At 39.0% G+C, this 23,642-nt stretch overlaps 1 protein-coding gene and 2 non-coding genes across 4 annotated transcripts; 1 reads left to right on the top strand and 2 right to left on the bottom strand.

Moving 5' to 3' along the window:
* Positions 1-2,219: 2,219 nt before the first annotated feature.
* Positions 2,220-2,293, bottom strand: Trnat-agu (transfer RNA threonine (anticodon AGU)). Its single transcript has one exon. It is a non-coding gene; the product is annotated as a tRNA-Thr (tRNA).
* A 501-nt stretch (positions 2,294-2,794) lies between these two features.
* Trnat-agu (transfer RNA threonine (anticodon AGU)) lies at positions 2,795-2,868 on the bottom strand. Its single transcript has one exon. It is a non-coding gene; the product is annotated as a tRNA-Thr (tRNA).
* A 1,840-nt stretch (positions 2,869-4,708) lies between these two features.
* LOC132260366 (galactosylgalactosylxylosylprotein 3-beta-glucuronosyltransferase P) lies at positions 4,709-23,635 on the top strand. 2 transcript variants are annotated; one of them, XM_059758429.1, is made up of 7 exons: positions 4,709-5,271; positions 19,814-19,922; positions 20,015-20,261; positions 20,345-20,546; positions 21,326-21,480; positions 21,545-21,835; positions 21,926-23,635. In XM_059758429.1, coding segments are annotated over exons 2-7 (1,005 nt in total). In that variant the 5' UTR covers positions 4,709-5,271; positions 19,814-19,920; the 3' UTR covers positions 22,034-23,635. The 2 variants fall into 2 exon arrangements, with proteins under 2 accessions (XP_059614412.1, XP_059614422.1); XM_059758439.1 differs by lacking the exon at positions 19,814-19,922.
* The last annotated feature ends 7 nt before the right edge of the window (positions 23,636-23,642 follow it).

The raw sequence follows: 23,642 nt of genomic DNA, 5'->3' as shown, positions 1-23,642 counted from the left end.
GCAGTGAAAAGTCTCCAGCTTGTATCAATTTAGAGCGACTCTCACTAACGACCGCCGGAAGATTAGAACTCTGGTTGTTCTGGGGCGAACAGGAAAAGACACTGCCGTGCGCACAATCATATTCCCCAGCTCATTGTGCCACTCTCACCACCCACAGCCTCGGCAGAGAAGGTGGATGGGCATGTAAATGTTCGAGAGTGTATGGCAATTATTTTATATTACAAAATCCCCCTGCATTTGTATACTCTCTCTCGCAGTTTAGCGTGACATCCACCTCTGAGTGGAGAGTTTTAATTTCAATTTGATATGGTGACAACTTCCACTTCCGATATCTAGTTAATTCCTCTCGCCACAGTGTTGTGTGCGCTCTCAGATTAACGGCGGCGCAATTTACACTCAATTACTCTCTGGCATCCCCCCATTTCTGTTGTGAATTGGATTAGGTGATCTAGAACAGAAGATGAATGTCAGATTGAATTATTAATGTTGCGATGTCTGCGAAGGGTGACTGGGGAAATGCAAAGGACGGAGATAAAAGTTAAGATTGCAGTTGTAAATTGAGAAGGATATTATGTGAATATGGTGCTCTCGGGGGATTTTTCGTTGGGTCTCCAATGCGTTAGAAAAAACATGAGATGTTGAGCTAAGATTAGCAAAAGAGGCAAAAGAAATTGGATATTTCCACTTAGACATCGCTCATATATTAATCACACGACGTTGAACCGTGAAGGGAATATCGTGAAAATATTAAACAATAAATCATTGGGGAGAGTCACAAGCTGAAGTAACTCCTTTTTCCCACACGAAATCACAAAAGTCCAATAAATCGTCATTTTTCTCACTCATTCCATTAACTTGGGGGATGTCCTGCTTGTCCTTTTTCGCCACACTCAGCAAAATTCCGAGCAAAAAGACTGGTGAAGAATATGTTTCGCCGTGCATCAATCCTTTCATATATATGATGTTCGATTTAAGGTGTAGAGCCCGATAAGGAAGTTCCTGCTGGAAGGGTTTCCGCCACCTGATTACAAATCGTGATAGCTCACACGCCTCCTGAATTTCAGATTTCATACAAAGGGAGTTGAGATGGTTATGACGGCAGAGAAAAATAGATAAAGGTTATGACTTTTCACTGAATTGCCTAAACAATACATCTAATAATCTCCTAAATAACCCAAAGAATGATTAATGTGATTCTAAAGGTTAGATTTCGAGTTCAAGCCTAAGAGTATCTGCTTCTTTAAGACCATACATTTTATGTAATTTCATCTATGGTCTATAAACTAAACCAACTTTGGGCACAGAAGGTTCAATGGAGCAACATAGTGGTGGAAATTTATATAAAATTCTATCATGGGCTTTTGATCTCTTTTGAGACATGAGTTTCCATCGCTCTTCCACTAGTTTCCTGCCTTCTAGTCTTCCTTCCTCGCAACGCATCCCTAAAGTGAGGGTAATAGTAGAGTAAGCAAATTTACTCTCCTCGCCTAATGAGAAAATCACCTGAATTACCCACGCGGCGTGGGTCTACTTTAGGGGAATTCGTTGGGCAATCTTTCAAGGTGGCAAGGCCTGAGCGCCTGAGCTCAACGATGACCGAGGGTGGCTGACCTATCAGGCATGGCATCAAGTAGTAACCATGGGGCCAATCTGTTTGCTTACAATTTATAATGAATTTTCACATTTCCTTCGAGCTACGCCGCGTTTTTTCTGCGCCAGAGTTGCGTGACTGGCTGAAACACCATTTTCCGCCCTCTTCTCGCCCGTTATTAGGTCGATGCTGTCGACCGTCCGCAGGGAGTGTGTCCGTCTATGTGGGGATGAAACACTCGAGTAAGCACTCGCCAAAAGGGGTGGGCGTGAGTTGAAAAAATTAATGATTTTTTCCGAAGCCACCGCACAAATTCTCTCATACTAATGAACTGCAGACTAATTACTATTAATTACGAGTTAGAGATAATATATTGGGTTTTTTCTATTTAACTTGGCTAAATTCTTCCATGTTGCGTTAAGTGATATAATAAACATAAACAAACAACGCAGGGAATGAAGAATACACAGGGTGGATCAATTGACCTTGCATGGAAGATACAAAACACCACAACATAAAACTGAATTGCCAAGTATAATAAAAATTGACCTCGATTTAATCTCCTGGGTACGATAACTGACCATTAACCTGACTAGTTGAGTTGGGTCCTACCATTTTCGCCAAAAATAGGCTCCGGCGAGATTCGAACTCACGATCTCCTGTTTACTAGACAGGCGCTTTAACCAACTAAGCCACGGCGCCACGAAATTTTAAAACAAATACGACAAATACGAATTTATTGAGTTACCACAGCATCAATTTATCAAGCTAGTGAAACACACTTGTAAACATTTTGTTATCTTTATCATCTCAGTTTCATTTGCTCTCTTTCCAGTAATTCATGACATTTGTACACATATTTAACGTGCTCTGATTGAATAATTTTTTTTTAATTTTTCAAGCGGTAGTTTTGGATATTTTAATACAATAGTTTTACTTTATAATTTTTATTCGTATGTAAAAATTATGGTTGTATTATCTTAAGCTTTTAATATTTTAATTCACTCCGATTCAATGATATGGTGTGTCCGGTGTGTCTGAAAACCATTTTCAGCTCCTGTATGTCTGAATTATAATCTTATCATGCAGTTCATTGATTAAAAATGAATCATCTGTAACTCATGATAATAGGTGAATTACAGAGTGATGCAATTGAACTGCATTTTTTGGACTCTGAATTATTTTGCCCAAAAATATGATTGTAGGCTCCGGCGAGATTCGAACTCACGATCTCCTGTTTACTAGACAGGCGCTTTAACCAACTAAGCCACGGCGCCACGGCAGATGAAAATAATTAATACTTTTTATTCTGTCTCCGTACCATAAAAGTGTCGAAATGGATTGTAACTTATTTTCACGACACATTATTTATTTGTGTTCTCTGTTTTTTCTTCGCGCTCTGTCTCACTCTTCCGCGACGAACTTGGATCAATGCACTAAAAATGCTTTCAATCTGACTGGAATGGGGGGCAAAAGTATAAAAGTGTGATGTCTCCTCTGGAGAGAAAAAAGCGATGGTGGTTAATGTCGTATTTTCAGTGTAATGAACATTTCATCGCAGACCCACCTCTCACATTTGCAGAGGGTGAAATGGGTGAGAGAGAACATGGAAACGAAATTGAAGAAGACTTTCACTTCCTTCCCCTCTCGCCCCCAAGGAACAGCCGCAATTTCTCCGTCTGTGCGTCGTTGTTGGCGCAGTGAAAGCTCCAGGCATCTCGTCGTCTTTGATTTGTGGCCACGAATGTAGCATAAGAATTTCTCAATTCCTGGTACATTTATCTGATCCACCTCTCTCGCCTATCCTTGACATTTTCAGCCTCCCCACGGCTGAGCCCGAGATGCTGAACACGCCACAAAGGGATTGAGTCAATACCACGGGCAGCAATTTGGGGTACAAGTGGTACATGTTATGAAAGACCAAACCACATTTTGTCAAATATGTACAAAGCTTCGGCTCAAAAGTCTGTTATTATTTCATTAACGAGTGTGACTGTCATGTAAAGTCCATAAAACATCTCACTCTCTCTTCCCACCTAGTAACTAAAAGTGTCTCTAGAGATGCGAAATGGCTTGAACAGACGATAACCATAAAAGCTGCCAAAGCCCTCACGATTTCTCTTTATCAAAGTACAACCCCGCTCTGCACTTGATCCCCATCATTATAAAATGGGCAGGACAAGTGATTTTCATCTCTCTCTCTGAGTGCTTCAAGGGGGGCCGCCACGGGGGGAAATCATAGTGACTATGGGTGGCGTGGTGAGAGAAAAGAGAGGAAATAAATTTCAATATTTCCCACATTCAGCTTAGTTTACGCCAAATTCAACACGTATAGCTTTTAAAAATCTAAATGGAAATCATATGAAAATATTTCAATGCATCTTATGATATATACAAAAGATCCCTTTTTTACTGGAAGAAAACAAACATTACGTCGACTTTTCTTTACGTGATTTTTTCTAAAGAAATTTTCACTCTATCTTTCCAACCTTGCTGAAATTTTTGTCCCTTTGCGAACCCTCGGGAGGTTTAAAGTTTTGCTGCTCTTTCAAGTGGCATATTTCACAGTAGGACTGTTCCTGGGTATAAAATTGTATCACTCTCCTGATTAATCTCCTCCACCCTTGTTCCTGTGGTCGCCCCTCTCTGCGACGATATTAGAAAGGCGTCTTTTTGTGTGCCGTGCCGAATTCCGACACCCATTTGTTGCTCTCCTTCAGAGTGTGAACACTTCCCCTGGCTTCGCGGGTGTGGAGGATGTGCATTCGAATCTCTGCCGCAATGCCCATAATCCCACATGATAATGAGAGTATGCATACTAATGTGAAAGAGAGGGATGAACCGCGGGAGGTTTTCGACTGAAAATTGGCCGCGGATGACTGAATTTGGTGGGAGAAGTGACGCACTTTCCGTCATCATCATCGCGAGAGGGGTTGTTGCGGAAGAGCTTTGAGGAAACATGGGGTCAGATTGTGACTGTGGCGCAACTCCAGAGCGCGCCAACTCCCCGGCTGACGGAGCCCCAAGCACGCACACCAGCACCAGCACGCATACCGATACGGACGCCCCTCCATATATTCCCGCTTCAGTTTGAACACAAGCAGAGACTTCAGTCGTGCTGTGACTTTCCTCCGGATATCATGGATTTTTATCGCGTTCGTGTTGCTTTCTGTTAGTTAGAGGACCTTTTTCCATCACTTTTCACCGCCACAGAGTCGTAGTGTTTTTGCACAAAGTAGATAAATAAACGTGTTGACGCACAGGGCAGACTTGGAAGCACCGGCGAGAGGTGTACATAATTCGGAAAAACGCCTTTCCGCCCTGCGTTTGATCCTAGAGTTGCCCACTAATTTGACGGACGATGTGTGCGGTTCCCTAATACCCCGGTGGTGGCTTTCACTCTAGCCCTTAATCCCATTCCGCCTCCCATGGGACTGTGTCCGGGTGAAAGAAATGAGGCACGTTGCAGACGCTTAGACCTCTTGGCAGTTTCTGAGTGAAAATCCGATTTGGTGATTTTGAGTGTTGTGTGAAATTTGGTGGCTCCCACGGGGGATTTTCCTTATCTGCAAGCATTCCTCTGTGCTGATAGTTTCCGGACACAGCAGATTGACTTGAAGTTTGAGACTTTAAGATATAGCACCGGAATAGAATGAAGAGGCGACAACCAGCCAGCCAAGGTAAAGAGAATGGTTTATCTAAAGTTTTCTATGTTCTTTTTACTCCCTCGCAACACTCACTGAGAGAGCGATAAGAGGCTAGGCCAAATGGTTAATTTACCAGATGGGACGTATAATTTTTCTCTGGCAATTGTGCTATCTTTTGCTCTATTTCATAATCACCATGTCTTTTGTGTTCACATGTCGTGAGCTATCGATACGAAATGTATATGTTCGTTCAGTGTTTAGTCCCATTGAGAATTTTCTTGAGGTGCTTTCTCCATGAGCCTCGGTAGGTGAGCAATAGTAAGATTCCCCGGTGAGATTAATGTCCACAAATGTCGAGATAAGACTTACGAATTTCACGTGATATCGCATCGATATACAAGCTTCTTTGCCGTGTATTTTTCCACCAACTCATGACGAATTGCCCACAAATGTTTCATTATCGGCCAATATAATCTCCTCTCGTCTCTGTCAGCGGCGCAAATTCACATGTGTATTGTCTGGGTCTGGTGAATGCTGTACTCCCGAAAGGGTTGCAGACAGGGTGGTTTTTTTTGCATACGGCGCTCTCCGTTCGGTTTGCAATTTATACACATCCCTTTTGGTGTCCTTCAGCCAAACCCCTGCTTTTCGGTGTTCGCGCTCAAATGCTGTTCCTCGTCGACAAACAGGAAGTCAGTCCGTTGGCGCATTAATCGAACTCACAAACACTCCAGCAGGGGTCGCACACATGCACAGGAAGAGGGAAAATGCTCAAAGAGTTGCAGATGGCGTGTCCAGTGCGGACACACGTCCTCTGGCTTTGACCCTTCTCTATCGGCCAAGGTGGGAGAACCACCTGGGAAAATTCACTGGAATGTACATGTTTGTCGTTTCTGAACTTTATTTATTTATGTATTGAGTAAAAAAAAATTAAAAATGCTCGATGGGCTTCGGGTAGTCTTCGAAAGAATTGTCTATCTACATATATCTGGATCGCAAAAATTGTGAAGATATGTCACAAAATTCCAAGTCACCATATTGATCAATATGGAATTAGTGTAAGTGCCCAAATAAAGATAATGGTTAAGCCAAGCCTAGATTCATGGAAGATGTTTAGATGATTATTGACTGTTTTTTTTTAAGAAAATTTGAAGGTGATTGTAAAAGTCTTAAGTACTCATTTCATACAGTGAATGTATATAATGTGTCATGATATTCAACAATTGATTTCAACATCCCTTAACACATTTCACAATATGATCTAATCTGCACTCCTGCCGGCTCTCGTAATAGCCTGCAGTGTACACATTTAATTTCACTTGTACGTTCCTTGTTTTGAACCGTATTCCTATATAAACTGTTGAAGGGTTGAACTCTACTCCCTGTGGGCGGCTCAGGCGATTATACCTAAAGCAGCTCACCCCCAGTGTACACCTCAGTCCATAAGCCTTGTTTCCCCAACACAATGCGGGAGTGAAGGGGTTGCAAAGAAACCCCTCGTCGGGAAAAAGGGGTGAAAATGGCATATTTTCAGTGTAACACGAAACCATCTCATGCTTCAACTTCTTTCACACAATCTTGCGATGTGTGTGCTGAAGGGTCTCAAACTGTGAGCGGGGAGGCTCCAATTGTTGGTATTTTTCCGCTGTGGTAGAAGAAGAAAAAAGAAATGTGGCAGCGAGATGAGAAGCCTTGTTGGGAATTTATGGATGTTGAGCGAGAGTTTGACTGTATGTGGTGGTTTTCTCCCATGGCAGAGTTCAAGGACTATTCTTGCAACATCTGCCACTGATGCCTGTGAGCGCTCATTTGTTTGTACTCCCATCATGCAGAGTGATTCTTCACTCTCGATGTACTAATGATGAGTTTGAAATGCACTCAAGTGCTAACAAATGTTGGGCATGTTTGTTGGCTCTCGAGTGCAATATGCCAATTATAATTCCATCCTCACATCATTGGTGATGTAACCCTCTCTTCGGTGAGCACCTCAACACGTTAGAGCCCGGTAAGCTGCTAAGTTAATCCACAATGCCACGTGAAGATACTCTGGTGCTTCGCCTGCACTGCGTACTTGAGAATTCATTTAATTTGTTCTAGTGTTTGTCTCTTCTTGGACCCTGCTAATTAAACGACCGTCTCCACGGGTATTTTTGCGTGACGATTCAACACTCCGTGTTGCTCGATGATTAAGAGTGTTAAATGTGATTGAAATGCTACTCATTTTCACTGTGTTCTTTCCATTTTCAAAGGAGAATGCTATAGGCCGAATTCTTGAATTTCAAATGTGTTAAGTAACCACATATAAAATATCTCAGAGAAATTTGTTAATTTTCTGAAAACTTTTCCATTCACACAAAATTTTATGCGATATCTCAGTATACTGTGTATTTTTGCTTCTTCTCTCTACTTAAAAAATATACATTTGCGTTTCTGTAGCAAATTTAAACATTATATTCGTTACATTACGAAATGTTTATTTCTTGTTACAACAAGTAATAAATTTATAAAATGTAATACTCAACCTTTACGTTACTTTTTTTGTGTTTTATGTTTTTTTTTAATTTCATATTCTACTCATAGGAATGTGATAAGAAATAAATATTCGGAGGATTTACATTTCGCATACAAAATTCACTGCATATTTTCGTGTCTGATTTTCCAATATACACAAAGTGGAGCACGTGCGTAAAATAATGCTATTGAGAATTTGGAAATGCCATTCGATATCGTGGCTAGAGTTATTTTTAAATAAAAGTGGGGCTTGTTAAAAATAAATTGAATTGAATACCTATTTGCAATTAAAATTCCAATTGCAATCCTTTTGAACCCTTTGACTTATTTGTTTCTGCACCACCTATTTGACCCATTCATTGTAATTGGACGCGTGTATCTGATGTAAAAGCCACTGCAATATATATATATATATATATATATATATATATATATATATATTCAATCATATGCGTATACACTATTTATGGCAGAGAGTATATTGCAATACACTGAGTAAATGGCCCAAATACTTGATTGAATAATGATTTGTAACCCTCGTGTACCATTACAAAAAAATTTGTATGCAAAAGGGAACTGCGATATATGTCTGATTGCATATTTGGTAATGATTTATTCATTGTACGATAACGGAAAAAATATATTAGCGCGATAACCTGGAGCGATTGAAAGATGTTATTTTAATTAGGGATTTATAAATATTATAAAACGTTTCATTTTATTGTGACCATGCTTTGTACATTCTGAATGGAATGTAAATTCAGGTAGTAACAATGGTATAGTTTCAATTCATTGGGATTTTGTTGAGAAGATTACAGTGCTTGTGACATATGGGCGCAATAAATATTTTATCACTATCTCATAAGCTCTTAACATTGAGAGATATGAATTTCTGTCGTACGGATACATTTGTAATGAGTATCTTTGTTGAGTCACTTTAATTTTGAGTGTGAAGCAATAATTTGAGGAATTGCTTGAAGTGTTAGATTAAATTTGTGATGTGTCTTCGAAAAACTTCAATTGATTGATAAGATAATCGCTTTTGAAGTTCAACAAATTGTGTTTTTACCTCACATAAAGTTTCAATTGGTTCAATTGATTAGGGATATATTTATTTTGAGGGGAAAATTTAATATAAATGTCATGGGCACTACAATGAGGTCATTTGGGAAGGCGGGATTGAGTCTTAGCCATTCTCCTTATGATTTATCAATGCAATCCAATTTTGCATGCTCTCTTGCCAATATTGAATGCGACCTCGCAAGAACCCTTCCGGAAAGGCTGTGGGGGGAAATGAAAATGCTGTGGCGCATAAATTTCACAATATATTGTCCTCTATGACGCCTTGTCTGATTGTACAGCATAAAAGCTGAATTATTTATATGGACTTTCTCGCCACGAAACACCCATAAACATTCACTTGAGTGTGGGTGGATGTGGTGTAAATAAGAATTGATAAAATCATAATTAATGATGTCATATTGTACAGCTATTGGGCAGGGATATGAAGAAAAACTACGTTCACATGACTTTTCCACCTAACTCTTTCGGCATTCTTTCTTTATCGATGTTTGAGTGAGGTTCAAGGCGAAACTTTGTACAAAGGAAAGTATGTTATTTTTATTAACCCTAGCAAATGTAAGGAATTCAATGTGACCTCATGCGTAATGTTGGTAAATGACTTGTGAACTGCCACCCACATTCTGGTCTGGGCAACTGAATTGCTTCCTTTTCATTTAAAGACTCGCTGGAATAACAACAAAATAACTTCTCAACCACCCAATATAATGGCTCTGAAAACAGACAACTTTGCTTTTATCTGCATAGCAAATACATTTCTTTCTTTGTCAAATATTGGCAAGCGAATTGTTTTGTCCAGACTGCGGTATTTCCCACTATTATTTGGCTCTCTCTCTCCAAATATCCCTAGAAAATCTCTCTCTCTCTTTCTGAAAGTAAAAATGATTTCTCTCCAATATTCGCGTTTCCAGCGCGACAAAAAATCCTTCAAAGCATCATCCTGGCGATTGATGAATTTCAGTTTCACTTCACAATCCGAGACGTTCGATTTGCCTGATGTCTCTCGTAACGTTGTGGTTGACTATTTGTTTGACAAACAACCACAGAAAATGTTATGGGAAGATATTACGTATTTATATACAGTTTATGTGCTCAACTGTTTAGTGTATCTTCCGTAGTGAGATATGTTGGCCCCGGGAAAATGTACAAACTTCGAGAGATGTTGCATTTTTCACCGCACAAAAATTGAGCGGAAGACTTGGCTGTGACGAGTGCTCGGTGAAATTTCCTAGGCGAACCAATGAATAATTTCTAAGAAGATATGGAATGAGAGAGTTGTGAATTTACCCATGGTTGGAATGTATTTTCCACTCACGTAGCAATTGTGGAGGCATTTTACAGTGTTCCGAAGTTTCTAGAAAGAATACAAAATTGCCACAACTGAGAACATTTCCACACTTGATGATGATGATACACAGGGATCTCTCGTAATAATCTTTGCCATTTCCCCATTTAATCAAAATGCCGACGATAAATGTGGTCGCTCTTCTAGCGCAACTTTACCCATCTTCCTCCATTATCATGTGCATTTGTGTGAAGTATGTGCGAAATTGCTGAATTTTGCCAATTCCATTTGCACATTCATATTTCGAATTCCCATCATTGTACCCCTCATGTTTCAAATATTGTGTGTTAGAATTTATTTATCTGGATGAAATTTTAATTGAAATGAAAGTTTAGTCTTCACTCAAAAAGGAAAGTTGAAATATTTGTCCATAAACGCTTTGTTATTTCTTCTATGCTAAATCAATCTTTCCGCATTAAAGCTTCATTAAAGAGGCAATATTTTAAAAATCCTCTCCATACGGAAAAGGGTGTTCCTGGAGAATGGATAATGGATTTCACCTTAAACTCTTGACACCAAGAAGTCAGAAAAGTTTTGTATAGCTTCACTCAAACCTTCAAAATGGTTAAACACATTAAAAAGTTATACTTTGCCTTCACTCCACCATGAAATGCCCTTTGAGGACATTTACGCCCAAGTGACTCTTGACCTTTTATTGGAAATCACATCAACAGAAGCAGACAGATGAAAAATTTCTTCCCTAAAAGTAACATACATACTGTAAACAAATATTAGGTGAAAAAAATGGAGAAACATTTTGTTCTTTTTCCATTCGAACACTTCATCGTCACATTCAGTGACATCCAATCAAATATTCACGTAAATTTCCATCAAGAGTTTTTCAGCAAATTTTGCAAGTCAAAATTGTGTTCCACTTCGGAAAGGAGCATAAATGTATTTTCACAGCGAATATTCCCCGAAAAAGAGTTGAAAATATTCTGAATTTCAAATGTAATGCCGCAGAAGTTATTTCATCCTCTGGGAGAATAGGAGAAAAAAGTCCCTGTTTGGGTAGAAGGAATTCTTTCGGATAAATTTTCTTAGAAATGCTATGAGGATTATCCCCAATGGAATTAGAGGGAAACATTTTATAAGGGAATTTTCAATGGTTCAGTCCTCATAAGAGTCTTCTAATAATTGCTAATTTGAGTTTGTGTACTGGAAATCTCGGGAAAAGAGATTATATGTATAAGCTCTTGAAATGTGTCATTCCATTGCTAAAAGCTTTTATTCCAGCTACCAATTGAAACATTCTCGGTACTTAATGGCTGTGCATAAAAAATCAATTAGCGTGCCCTAAAACAATTTTCAAATAAAAAGCATATTTCCAGTGGCCATCGTGGGGAGAGCGATAGGGCAATTTTCGTCAGTCATATACACCTCAATTACTCCAATGTTATTTTCATAAATATTTTGCTTCCCCGTTATACTTTCCCGCATCATATAAATCAATTAATATACACATTATACTATACACGATTGACCCCAAAAGAGACTTTTTCCATTCCGTCGGAGCTGTAAAATTTGCATGAACTTCCACTGCGGTGCTTTCCAAGGATCTCCCTCGCCATATCCGTACATTGTGGCTATGTAGCACCGCAGAGGCTACAAGTTGTACTTTTTATGAAAAAGAATGCATTGAGAAATTTTAATTAAAATATTTCTAAATGGGTTTTATATTTCACTAAAGCGTCTTTCCCGTTTTTACAGAGCGCGCATCTCATTCACCTGAGTGTGATTCATTCATTTGTCGAGATATGTATGCTATTTTCGTATCGCTAAACATATTCTCGTGGAGAGGTTGTGCCGTATATTTACCACATAATTGGGAAAATACGCCATGCAATAATTGATAGCAATAATCAAAGATAATTTCCTATGGCATTATCACGTAATTAATCTCATGCAAATCGATTCAAGCCCACGCAAACCGAACCGCTCTCGCAAGTGACTCTACACTGTAAGCCATCAAATTGAAATAAAGACCATGATTATTTCGGTTGAAAATCATTGAAAATTGAGCCGTGTCGTCGGATGATTTATCTTGAGGGTTGATTCGCGGATATTTTTATCCGTTTCGAGTGTGTTTTACCGCCTACATCATATTCCGGAATATCGCAATTAGGTAGCGACTTTGCTGCTTCTTTACACTGTAAACATTTACTTTTCTTCACTAACAACGTCCCTCGAGGGGTAGCCTATTTCAACACGTGCTTTCGTGAAGTGGTAGAATCCAAAGTCGCGAACATGAAGTGATTAACTGTTTATTGTATGAATTCTGCATGAGCGCGCTATAGGGTGAAATTTGCCGAAGCTTCTAAAATAGACTATAAATTCAATTTTCTTAGCACCTTACTAAACATATTGATCATCAACAGTGATATGCATAGAAAACCGCCATTGAAAAACTCCTATGAGCGTAGGAAAATCATTAGAAAGCAACCAGTTGCATCAATTGAATATGTGTGAGAAAAGATTACTATGGTAGTTCAATGTTCTAGAGAAACTGAAAAAAGTGGAATAGATTGTTATTACAACGTCGTCTCTCCCAACGAAGTGAATCAATTTGGTTTAAAACACGACAAGAAACTACATGCGTCAGCTAAAGAGGGATTTCTTAACTTTGTGAGAACAAGGATTTTACTAACTGCAGAATATTATAACGATTTTATTGATGATGATGTGATTCAATTGAACCTTAAAAGATTCATTTTCCAATGTGAAATGCTTCACAATTTCGTAGAACTGCTTCCTTTGTTACATTTTACCATAACATAAGAATTCAAAGATAGTAGTTTTCCTTCACTTTCGTGATGATATTCGGATTTATATTTTTGACACGACTATGTGTCATTTCTCACATTAGTCATAACTATTCATGCAGAAAACAACAGTGAATGTGTGAATTTTTTCACTTGTCTTTCGAGGAAATTAATAAGAGTGACCAATCAGATTTAATCAATGTGTCTCTTCTCATTGAAATACGTCCTTTGCAATTCTTTGACAAGTCAGAGTAGACTTGAGGTTCTGCTATTCAATTTGGAATTGAGATCAAATGTGTCACTCAATCCATAAATCATATTTGAAATTTTCAAACATCAGCAATAAATTACCCTCTATGTCGAGTCAGAGATGTGATTTACAATTTTTGTGCACAGCAGTGCACATGACGTGAAAAATTTTGATAAATTAAATGTTCATGGATGGTCTCAAAGGTAAACTTTCAGGGATATGGAGTTGTTGATAAAGATGCTCTTAAGTCACGGTGAGAAATGTGTGACTTTTCATCCAAGACGGGCAAAAAGTTACACTGTGTTCACATTCATTTATCAAATATTTACCCAAGATGCTCCTTAAATATTCATGCAAAGACTCTTCTTTGGCAGAATGTGGAGCTGGATGAGTATGATAGTCGGACCAGCAAAAGGAGTACAAGTTATAAGTTCCGTGGTATCATTTTAAGCTCAAATGCTTCCGAAGGTAGTTCGTTAGCGCTGGAAATGACTGAAGGAGTCTTTGTAATAAATTCAGGGCATATTCGCCGTGTTTCAAAATGTTGGCGAAAATGTCGCTTGTATGAGGAAAATATTCATCATCTGCATCTATTCTCGGCAAATGTATCTCAGGATGAGTGGCTGACTTTAATATATTCCATGCCAAGATTACAATATACTGTTGCTTCTTCGATGACATGGCAGAATGTCAAGGAAGAGGTCCTGAAAGCCAGAATGCAAGGAAGAAGACACTCGCAAAAACTCCCAATCGATTCAACTGCAAGGCTTCACTATTCACCAAAAGCTCTCCTTTCATTCGTATTCCAAGATAGAATCTCTGCTATAGGATTTAAGAGGACTTTGTCGACGGCAAAATAGTCTTCATGTTCGGAAAATCCTTTAGGATGCTCATGTGATTTTGGGAAATATTCAATTCTGATTAATGCAATTACCTAGAAGGAAACGACTTCTCACAGCTAGCTTATGAAAAATAGCCTCATACTTTGTGTTATGCATATATCAACATATATTTCATTCCCTTTGTAGCTGAATGTTTATATAAAACGACTTTTTTCGGTAAAATAATTTCTGTGTTATCACAGCATTTAGAATCTTTGCTTTTAATTCGCGTGTTTTACTATTTTATATTGTGAAATCTGAAATCGCGATAAGAAAATTTGGAACTCCGAGTTGAGGAATGTTTGAATTATTCGCCATTGTCTTAAATCATTTAAGATTTCAGTATACATAACTTATTCATGGAACGACGCAAATTGTGGTGAATCTGTGAATAATTGATAAACCACTTGGCACTGTAGAGCGAATCGCAAGAATGTCTTACTTTCAACCTTGAATGAGTACACTTTGGAATGGCCATCATTCTTCTACTGTCTGAAATATTTAATCTAAATTGGCAATTTCACACACAAATGCTCAGTAATGAGTACGGATAAATAAATGAGTGATCGAACGGACAGTAGTTTAAGCGCTGATTTACATATGGATTGATGTATTTTCTCTCTCTTTTGACCTTTCGATGACAAAAGCATTTATGCCCCATTTCAATCATGAATCAACAGTTTGAACTCATTTGGGGAAATTTTGTGACTCTGGGCACCTCATATCGATCAGCATGAAAAATGAATTTGGGTCGTATTTTGTCAGGTGTTTTACCAATTTTCTCTGTTATCTCAAATATATTACTCGACAGATTTCTCCTTTATATTGTAGACATGTATATCCTGTAAATGAACCTTTGTGTAAATTCAGATCATTATAGAACAGAGTGATAATGTACAGGTGTTGTAAATACAGACAGAAAAAGATCAAAAGCTTGAAGAAATATTTGAAGTTAATCATCGAATTTCTATACCTACATAATGTGGAAAGGCCTAAAATATTCACACTTCATCGCCAAATTGAAGCTGATTGACTAAACAAGACGTAGAGAGGCAAAGATTTATTTTTGCTCTGTCATGGAAACATTAAAAGCATCAAATACGGAACAATGCAAGAATTCCCAGAAGCAGTGTTGTGATTTTCCAGGAAGCTGAGGTATTTCAACAAGAGGAAGGCATTGGAATTCCACATTTCACCAAAGTGAATTGGTGGAACCTCCTTAACTCATGTCAATCTATTTGCGTCCATCCACAGGCTAAACTTCCCACTAACTCATTCTCTTTCTATACACTTAGTAGGTACATTCTATATACCAACTCTAGTAAGAACGAATGGACGGTTGGATGGAAAATTCAATTTATTTGCCCCAACCATTCGTCCACCCGGAGGAGTATCTACGCAAATTTGCTCAAATTTCAGGTTTACCCTATTTGTTTGAGAAAATAACTCAATAACTCAGAGTCTTATCCTTTCGGATAGTGTATGTGAGAGTGCAGGAAGGAGCTGTATAGTGTTTTGGAGCTCAGCAAAGCAATGACCTTTCCCTAGATGCGTGATTTCTGCTGAACAGAAATCGAACAATTACTTCACGATGAAATATGAATGCAATATCCAGGCAGTGTTGAGCATGTTTACGGAATGGAGTGGAGTAGAATGCTAAATAATAGACGAGGGATGAGAAAGAAGGTGCCAAAGGGTGAGAAGAACATGAATCGAATTGTAATAATAATTACCAGGAGGGGGTAATTGCTTTATTGAATGCTGAACATCAAGATGAATAGAAGGGAACATGATCAATAACGATGTAGATTCATAATTAATTCAGCTGTGGCATTTAGTACAACGCTCTGAGCTTTAATGTAGCGAAAGCGTCTGCCAACAAGCCTCAATCTCGCTGAGCAATGAGATATTTCCCATTTTTTCGCCCACCGAAGCGTGTGCTCGTATTTGAAAGCACTCTCTCGCCACACTTGACAACGTGGGAATGGGTAAGAGGCATAAGATAGAACGGATGCCGGGGTGGAAATAGAAAAGTTGAATGTGAAAAAGCTGCAATTTCCATCCATATCGTAGGAGTGGTTCTTTGACCTACTTTCCATCATGTGAGACAGAAGCTTTGGCGGAGGGCGACAAAAAATAATCAGGAGAGACATATTTTCATTCATGGGAGTGAAATGAAAAATAAACAGAAACTGTCAGACTGAGAGCGAACGTCGTTCAGGGTTGCTGGTTAAATATTCAATACTTCTACTGAATGTCAGTATCAGTTCCAGGGTCAGCCCATCGATATGGAGTGATGGGAAGCTGATGCAGCATCTCAATTGATTTTTCCAGATCTCGCTCGTAAGTCAGGCGGAAAGCTCCATCGTGGAATTTCTTTTATGAGAAAATGACAGGAGCATTGTGCCGAGAAAAGATCCTTCTTGATATGTTGCCTAACGCAATGATGTTTCCATACAAGGGAAGTTCAATGCAAGAGTGTAGTGTACAATTTATGGTTATCACAGAATTACAAGCCTGGCGGGTTTGGCCCTAAATACATTCCTGTGTTTGCGGCATCAACTTTGTTCAGGGAAAAGTTTTATTCTGAATTTTCCAAGTTTACTCTTGAACTACTACGAAATGCATATGTAGATCAAATCTCGTCAGTCTTCATGCCTTGACTGCTTCCAGTGGGTAAAGCCTATCGACCACTGAGGGATGTTCGGATGGGAGGCAATAACTGAATTATTCATGCTCGTCCGACACACAATCTGCCCAAGTCTATCAGGATTCTTGCAGATAACGAGTGCGTCAAGTTTGTGGTCTGTGGCTGCAGACGAAATAATTGAATTGCGATTCAATCTGCGAATGGCATCATCTTGTGCAGAGGCAGCGATGCATAGATAGACAGTAATAGCGAGACCCTCTGTGGAGATCAGTGATACGCGGCGGAAGTGTCAATTCTACTCACTTCCTAGTGAATTGTGGTGGGATTAAATGGGTGGAAAATTCCGCAGGATGCGGAACCATGCCCCGTGAGTGGAAAGAATTCCCGTGAGACAGTCTGCACAGAAGCGCAGAAAAAGTCGACATCTCTTCGTCACTTCCCTGCCAGGAACGAGGGTGTGAAAGTTGCATGTTGGGGTAAATTTGTTGTGACTTTCCCAGACTTTTCTGCTGCGGGTGGCGGTGAAGAGGGAGAGGGAAATCGCGTCTATATGGGAGAAAAAAAACAGAAGCGATTCAGAAGAAAAATGTGAGATTATAGAGACGATCCGGAATTCGCATTCATGGCGAAAGGAAAAAAAAGTTATGAATTTATGCAACATAATAATAAAGAATAAAAAGTTTTCCTTGGCAACTTTATGGAATGATTGTGCCATCTGTATATATGTATTTCTCTGTTGTGGAAAAATTGTAAATTATGCAAATAGTCCAACAGGGAGAGATATTGACAGGATCTGAGAGGCGCCGAAGTGGGTGAGAGAATGGAAATGTAATTCAATTATACTTTTGTGAAATAAATGTGTGCACGTATATTGAGTCTTCGGGAGGAAACTGCTTTCATCTTCTCATTCTACTCATCCCTTGACTGATCAAAGCTCTCCTCTTGTGCTCTAATTAGGTTCAATTTGAATATCAAGCGTACCTCCTATAATTTGGCCTCTTAGTCGTGCGCTAATTTCAATTAGCCAACATTAGACCGTCTCTCCAGGGTCAATAGTCAAAGTTAAACAATTTCCTCCAAATTTAATAATTCCCCTTTGTCGTTAGCAAGCAGGCGACTCAGACAGTCTGCGTGATGATCTTGGTCGAACATGCAGAGATTTGGCTAGTGTGTGAAAATCGTCCCACTCACTCGACTGTTGTTATCACTGTGAGATGTGGCAGTGTCTCGAAAAACGGAAGAACATCCTGTCAATGCGATAACCATGCCCATGGTATCGACTTGTGAATGTGTGGAAAAATCAGACACACAAATTAATCTACAAACACGATGAATTTCCATAAAAAAAATCAATTTCACCCAATAAATTGAGGGTGTGGCTATAAACTTTATGATTTATAAAATTATCACAACTTTTACCACTTCTTCTCGCCCTCGTCGAAATAGACTCTTAAGTGCAAAGAGCTACAAAAAAATTGACTGAAAGAGAGTGAATTTAATAAAATATTTATGACATATTTCCCAATTCACTGTTCTCAATTAAAAAGCCTTCCGTGCACGAGTTTGGTATGAATTTTACAACACTCAGACAATATTTCTCGGTAACGGAGATGCAATAAAATTCAATTACGGCAAACTTGATAAAAAGTTTCATGTGTATTTGAGAAAAAATATACGATATTAACATTCTGCCTGAGAAGTTTGTCAATAAACATATGTAGCATGAAACACTTTGGAATTACATGTTCGTGTTTAATTCATTTCGCATTTATGCCATTTGCTTAGCAATAAATTAATGTTTGGTTAGTATATTTGCACTGACGAGTGCAAATTAATCTTAGAGCAATATTTGCCATATAAATATGTAATTTGCAGCATTTACAGTACAATATTTTCATGATAATTATACACTTTGGCCAAATTTCTAATTGCTTATTTTAATTTTTCCACTGCTGGATTTATTTATTCAGACTCTTTATCAACATTGAATTGCAATCAATATTTTTAACAAATATTTTGGTCAACAGCTATGCAAATTAAGATTTCACATTATTAAAACGAATCTAATTGAAACTCGTAACTAACTTGCTTCAATTCAATATTAATTTCATAGTGATTTTGAAGTTATTTTCTTGCTGTATGAAAAACATGATACACAAACATTTCAATTGTCAACGAAAAAAATTGAGAAATGGAGAATAGGACTGTGTCATTTCACACAAAATGCTGAAATGAAGCAATAAATAATTTCTGTATGGAAATAAAAACACTTTCACGTATTTAATAATGAAGCACGACGATGGAAAAGTCAATTGATTGCATTCACCCTCCTCATGCACGCTTTAGAATGCGTGACATATTTCCTGATAACATGGAGCTCCCTGCTTGTGAAGTAATGTTGGATTAGTGACTGAAAGTTCCCCTGCTGGACTGCACTGCAATTCATGGGCAGACTGTGGAGATTGACGGCAATAAATGTGACCTAATGCTGGAATTAGGGACAAACTAATATTTTTGCAATTCAGAGGAATCATGAACAATTGTGTGAAGAACTAGTTCAACTCGTCTTGGAGTGTGTCTTCCATTGGGCTCACCAGTGTTTATTTATAGATGCGGAGATTTGAATATGTGAGAATTGCGGATGTTGAAAATTACAAAATTGTTCTTAATGAATTGTTATCTCGAGAACTGGGTGTACATATTTGAATTCACTGGCACATCTCGTCAGCATTGGCGGTGATTCCCGTGTATGGAAAGTTTTCTCGACATGGCACAATAAATTTGCCGTAGAGAAGTCTTTCGTGTCCTCAACTCGGCTTTTGTTTCTTGGAGGAACACATTATAAATCCTCACAGGATGCAGTGGAAAGTTTAAACATACATAAATATAAAGACACTGTGAACTGGCAATGCGCTGGAATTCAATTATTTTGGGTAACCAGGGCAATGTTGCTAGCCTTAGCTTGCCTTATGCAGTGATGTGAGAGCTGCTATAAAAATCAAGCCCATCAAGCTCTAATCCACTGCTAAAATTTATATCCCTGCTTAAAGCCATGAATATCTTTGTCTAATAAGAGTTTCCGTTTGTTGCCCACAGCTTTTCCGCCTCAATCTAGGATGCCATCCAGTGCGGAATTCAGGCAAAAATCGACGTAAACTCATTTTGTTGAGGACACGCTAGAGTTGTCTCAATGAGCACCTTAAATGTGAGTCACATTGTGTTTAAAGTCGAGTTGTTTCTGATGTAAATGTCAATAAGTGTATCAATATGTATTAACATGTTGGTGATCAATTTCAGGCGTACAGTCAAGGCTTCAGACGACGTTCCAATGTATCAAAAAGTTGAGTCCAACGACAGCGGCAAGATGAGAACATTCACCAAAATGTACCTGATGATATGCCTCTCGACGGCCTGCATATTCCTGTACCAGTATCAGTTGTCTCGGGCACGCCTCATTTCGCAGCCACTCCATCAGGAGGCGGACGGGCAGAAAGCCAGTGATTTTGATGTGTCCACAACGACAAATCCTCCGGTGGCAATCTCGGTAAATGATCCATGCGATTCTGTGGAGAGATTCACGACATTCCATGATGATTAACGATTTCTCCTCTGTCCCATTGTCACCAGGCGAAACCACCGTTTCCACCACTGTACATAATCACACCAACTTTCCGGCGACCGGAACAATTAGCCGAACTCACCCGCCTGGGATACACACTGAAGCATGTGCCTAATTTACTCTGGCTGGTCATCGAGGACGCCGAACATGCCACAGTGCTCGTAACGAAGCTCCTGGAGCACATTGGAGTGCCATTTGTGCATTTAGTTGGTGAGTCCCACTTCGTAAAATCTCTTTTCTTCCGTTGCACTGCAATTCGGCTGCTGTGAAGTGCCCTCAGTTCCACAGTGGGTTCACGAGGAGATGGATAAAGCTGATGAAATTCCTTTAATTAAAACACAATGATCAGCTTGTCTGGTGGCCAGGCTACAAATGTAATTACACTTGCCCGAAGTGGTTTAGAATGAGTGGATGTAATTGCAAAAATATGACCTAAAGTCAATTGGGGAGGGCAAAGAATCAATCAAACGGTAGTGCACAATTGGATTTTACGGATTTCTCCAATAAACCCGAAGAAAGTGGCAATATGTGGAAAGTAATACCTACGGGAATAAATAATAACTTTTCTCCCGTTGTTGAAATTCATCCAAGTCCTGAATTAATTTGCTCAACTATCTCCAGACTAATTTAAACTCGTTCTTGTTAATTTGTGACACTAATTGAGGAATGGATGCAGCGTAGCCTGAACTAAATAACGTGCAAATAGAGTGCTTCCAAGAGGCGGAAAAGTTTCCATTAGATTAGGTTGGGGGGGGGGGATTGGTGGTAAATTGAGCCGTGGCAGGCATTCCTCTTTAAGACCAATTCATATTCTTTGCTATTGTAGTTAAATCACATGCAAAGAAGGGAGAAAATTCATGAAAAGTTTCTCTGGCTTGCGAGCGAGGAAAATTAATAAGTACGCTAGGGCTATTCGGAGGGCGGTGAGGAGCCGGAAAGGACAGGGAAAAGAGCATAATTTTAAATTGGGTTTCCTTGTCATGTTGCAGCTGCTATGCCTGAAAAGTTCCGGAAGAACAAGGTGAAACCTCGTGGCGTTTCTAATAGAAATCGTGGCCTCAAATGGATTCGTGCTAATGCAACTGAGGGAGTCTTCTACTTTGCCGATGATGACAACACGTACGACGTGACTCTCTTCGAGCAGGTACATTTCAGTAGTTTTTCCCCCGCAATCCTCAACTTTCGACACTCACAAGTATTTGCAACAGATCCGCCACACGAGGAAGGTGTCTATGTGGCCAGTGGGGCTCATCACGAAGTTCGGCGTGAGCAGTCCAATAGTGCGAAATGGAAGCTTCGCTGGATTCTATGACGGCTGGATTGGAGGCAGGAAGTATGCTGTGGACATGGCGGGATTTGCCGTGAGTGTGAAGTTTCTCTTGAGTCGCCCCAAAGCGGAGATGCCCTTCAAGCCAGGTTACGAAGAAGATGGCTTTCTAAAGAGTCTCCATCCTCTGGATAATTCGGAAATTGAACTCCTCGCTTCCGGATGTACTGAAGTATGTATGACAGAGTTATACAAAAGAATAAAATTCAACAATTTCCTTTCATCTGGTTCACATCCTGATGTAATTCTCTCCGTCTGTCAGATACTCACGTGGCACACGCAGACGAAGAAGAATCAACCAGCGCAGCAGCTCGACATGACAAAGTACAGAGACACCAATTTGGTGAGGTTGCGAGAAATTCTTGTGTGAGATGGGCACTGGATTCACAACAAGGTTAAACTCACACTCGATACATGGACAGACGTGAAAGAATACTGCGGTAATCCAAAAAGATATTTTGTTGTTTGTTCGGCGGGTTAGAGAGAATCAAATATGAGTGGGAGAAGCTCAAAGCAAAAAATAGAGTTTGCATGAGATAAATTAGGTGCTATATTTTTATATCGTACTTAAAGAAACACGAAAAAAAGTGAAAAATACTTGTAGGTAGGATGACGAAAAATTGATAAGAATTGATCCAAAGAGGCGAGAAGAGTCTCCTGAGAGAGATGGTCAGGAACATTGTGAGAAAATTCCGTAGTCGAGTAGGAGAAGAATCATTTTGTCCCAGAGATCGAGAAGACACGGTTGCTGGAGAGTGATTTGAATTGAGCCGCAAAGGAGCTGGGTATCCTCCTTAATAGGAGAAAAAAGGCTTCTTCGAGCTGTACTGTTGATTTTCTTTTACTCTAATGAAAAATTCATGAGAACGGAGCGAAATGGGAACGGACTGGGGTGTCGACCAATAATGAGAAATTTCTGTCCTGCCTTCTGGACAGAATACTGAACATTGTGATTCCATGTAACACTGGGTAGTTGTAGGACGGCGAGAGTGGGCGGAAAGGATAATATTAATTTATTCACTCAGCAGTTAATGGTGGATGTCCTGATGGACGAGTTCACAAATTAACATTCCGAGACGATGACTTTCCTATTGCCATGAATTTAGGTATATATCTATAGTACCTCTACCGAATAGCGTTTAAATACATACAATTTATTTAATTTATTACCTCCTAGTGTGACGATACTTTGAGTATTGAGCTGATATTTTGTGTGTGTGTTTGAGGAAGAATTGTCCTCGATTTTCCTCTCAAAGAGATCCCAAATGTTATAGCAATGCGACCCAAGAGTCACACAAAGAATCCTTATCATTTTGAGAGAATGTCCTGTGCAGAGAAATGACTACGTAAACCCTATCTACCTAAAATGATGTGTTCCGAAGGGGTGAAGCACATAAAATATACCAAATGATACCACATACATAGTATAGACCTTTTTAATAATTCCGAAGAAGAGGGGAAATGAAAAGAAAAAATGTAGTAATTCCTGGAAGAAGATGGTAAAATCTATGAAATACTACATACCATGGATGGAATACGATAAAATTTAATAAATTAGAAGTAAGTGTGAACTGCAACTTGTTCTGGGGGTTTTTTTCCACTGAAAGAGTATGAAGTTATAGTAAAACACCTTCACACAATGTATTAAATTTTAATAATAAAGAAATGCTGTGGTTCTCAATTGCACTCTTTATAAATTGTATTATTCGACATATAAATAAATTTAGCTGTAGGTGGAGAAGATGTGACAAGAGAATATCTTCAACAAAGTTGCTACATTAAACTGATTTACAGAGATTCCCGGAAAATTTCCTTACATGGATTTTCCCTAAAGTTTCTTTCCCATGAGAAATGAGATGATGTAGAATTCATATGGTTGATAATAATTGTGAAAGATGAAAGTTTCCAGATAAATTTGTAAGATATTTTAATGAGATCATATTAAATCGAGAAGATTTTCTCGACATTCACTCGCAAAT

Source organism: Phlebotomus argentipes, unplaced genomic scaffold, assembly GCF_947086385.1.
Source record: "Phlebotomus argentipes unplaced genomic scaffold, Phlebotomus argentipes genome assembly contig_6, whole genome shotgun sequence".
NCBI lineage: Eukaryota > Metazoa > Arthropoda > Insecta > Diptera > Psychodidae > Phlebotomus > Phlebotomus argentipes.
This window is presented reverse-complemented; position numbering and strand designations above follow the sequence as displayed.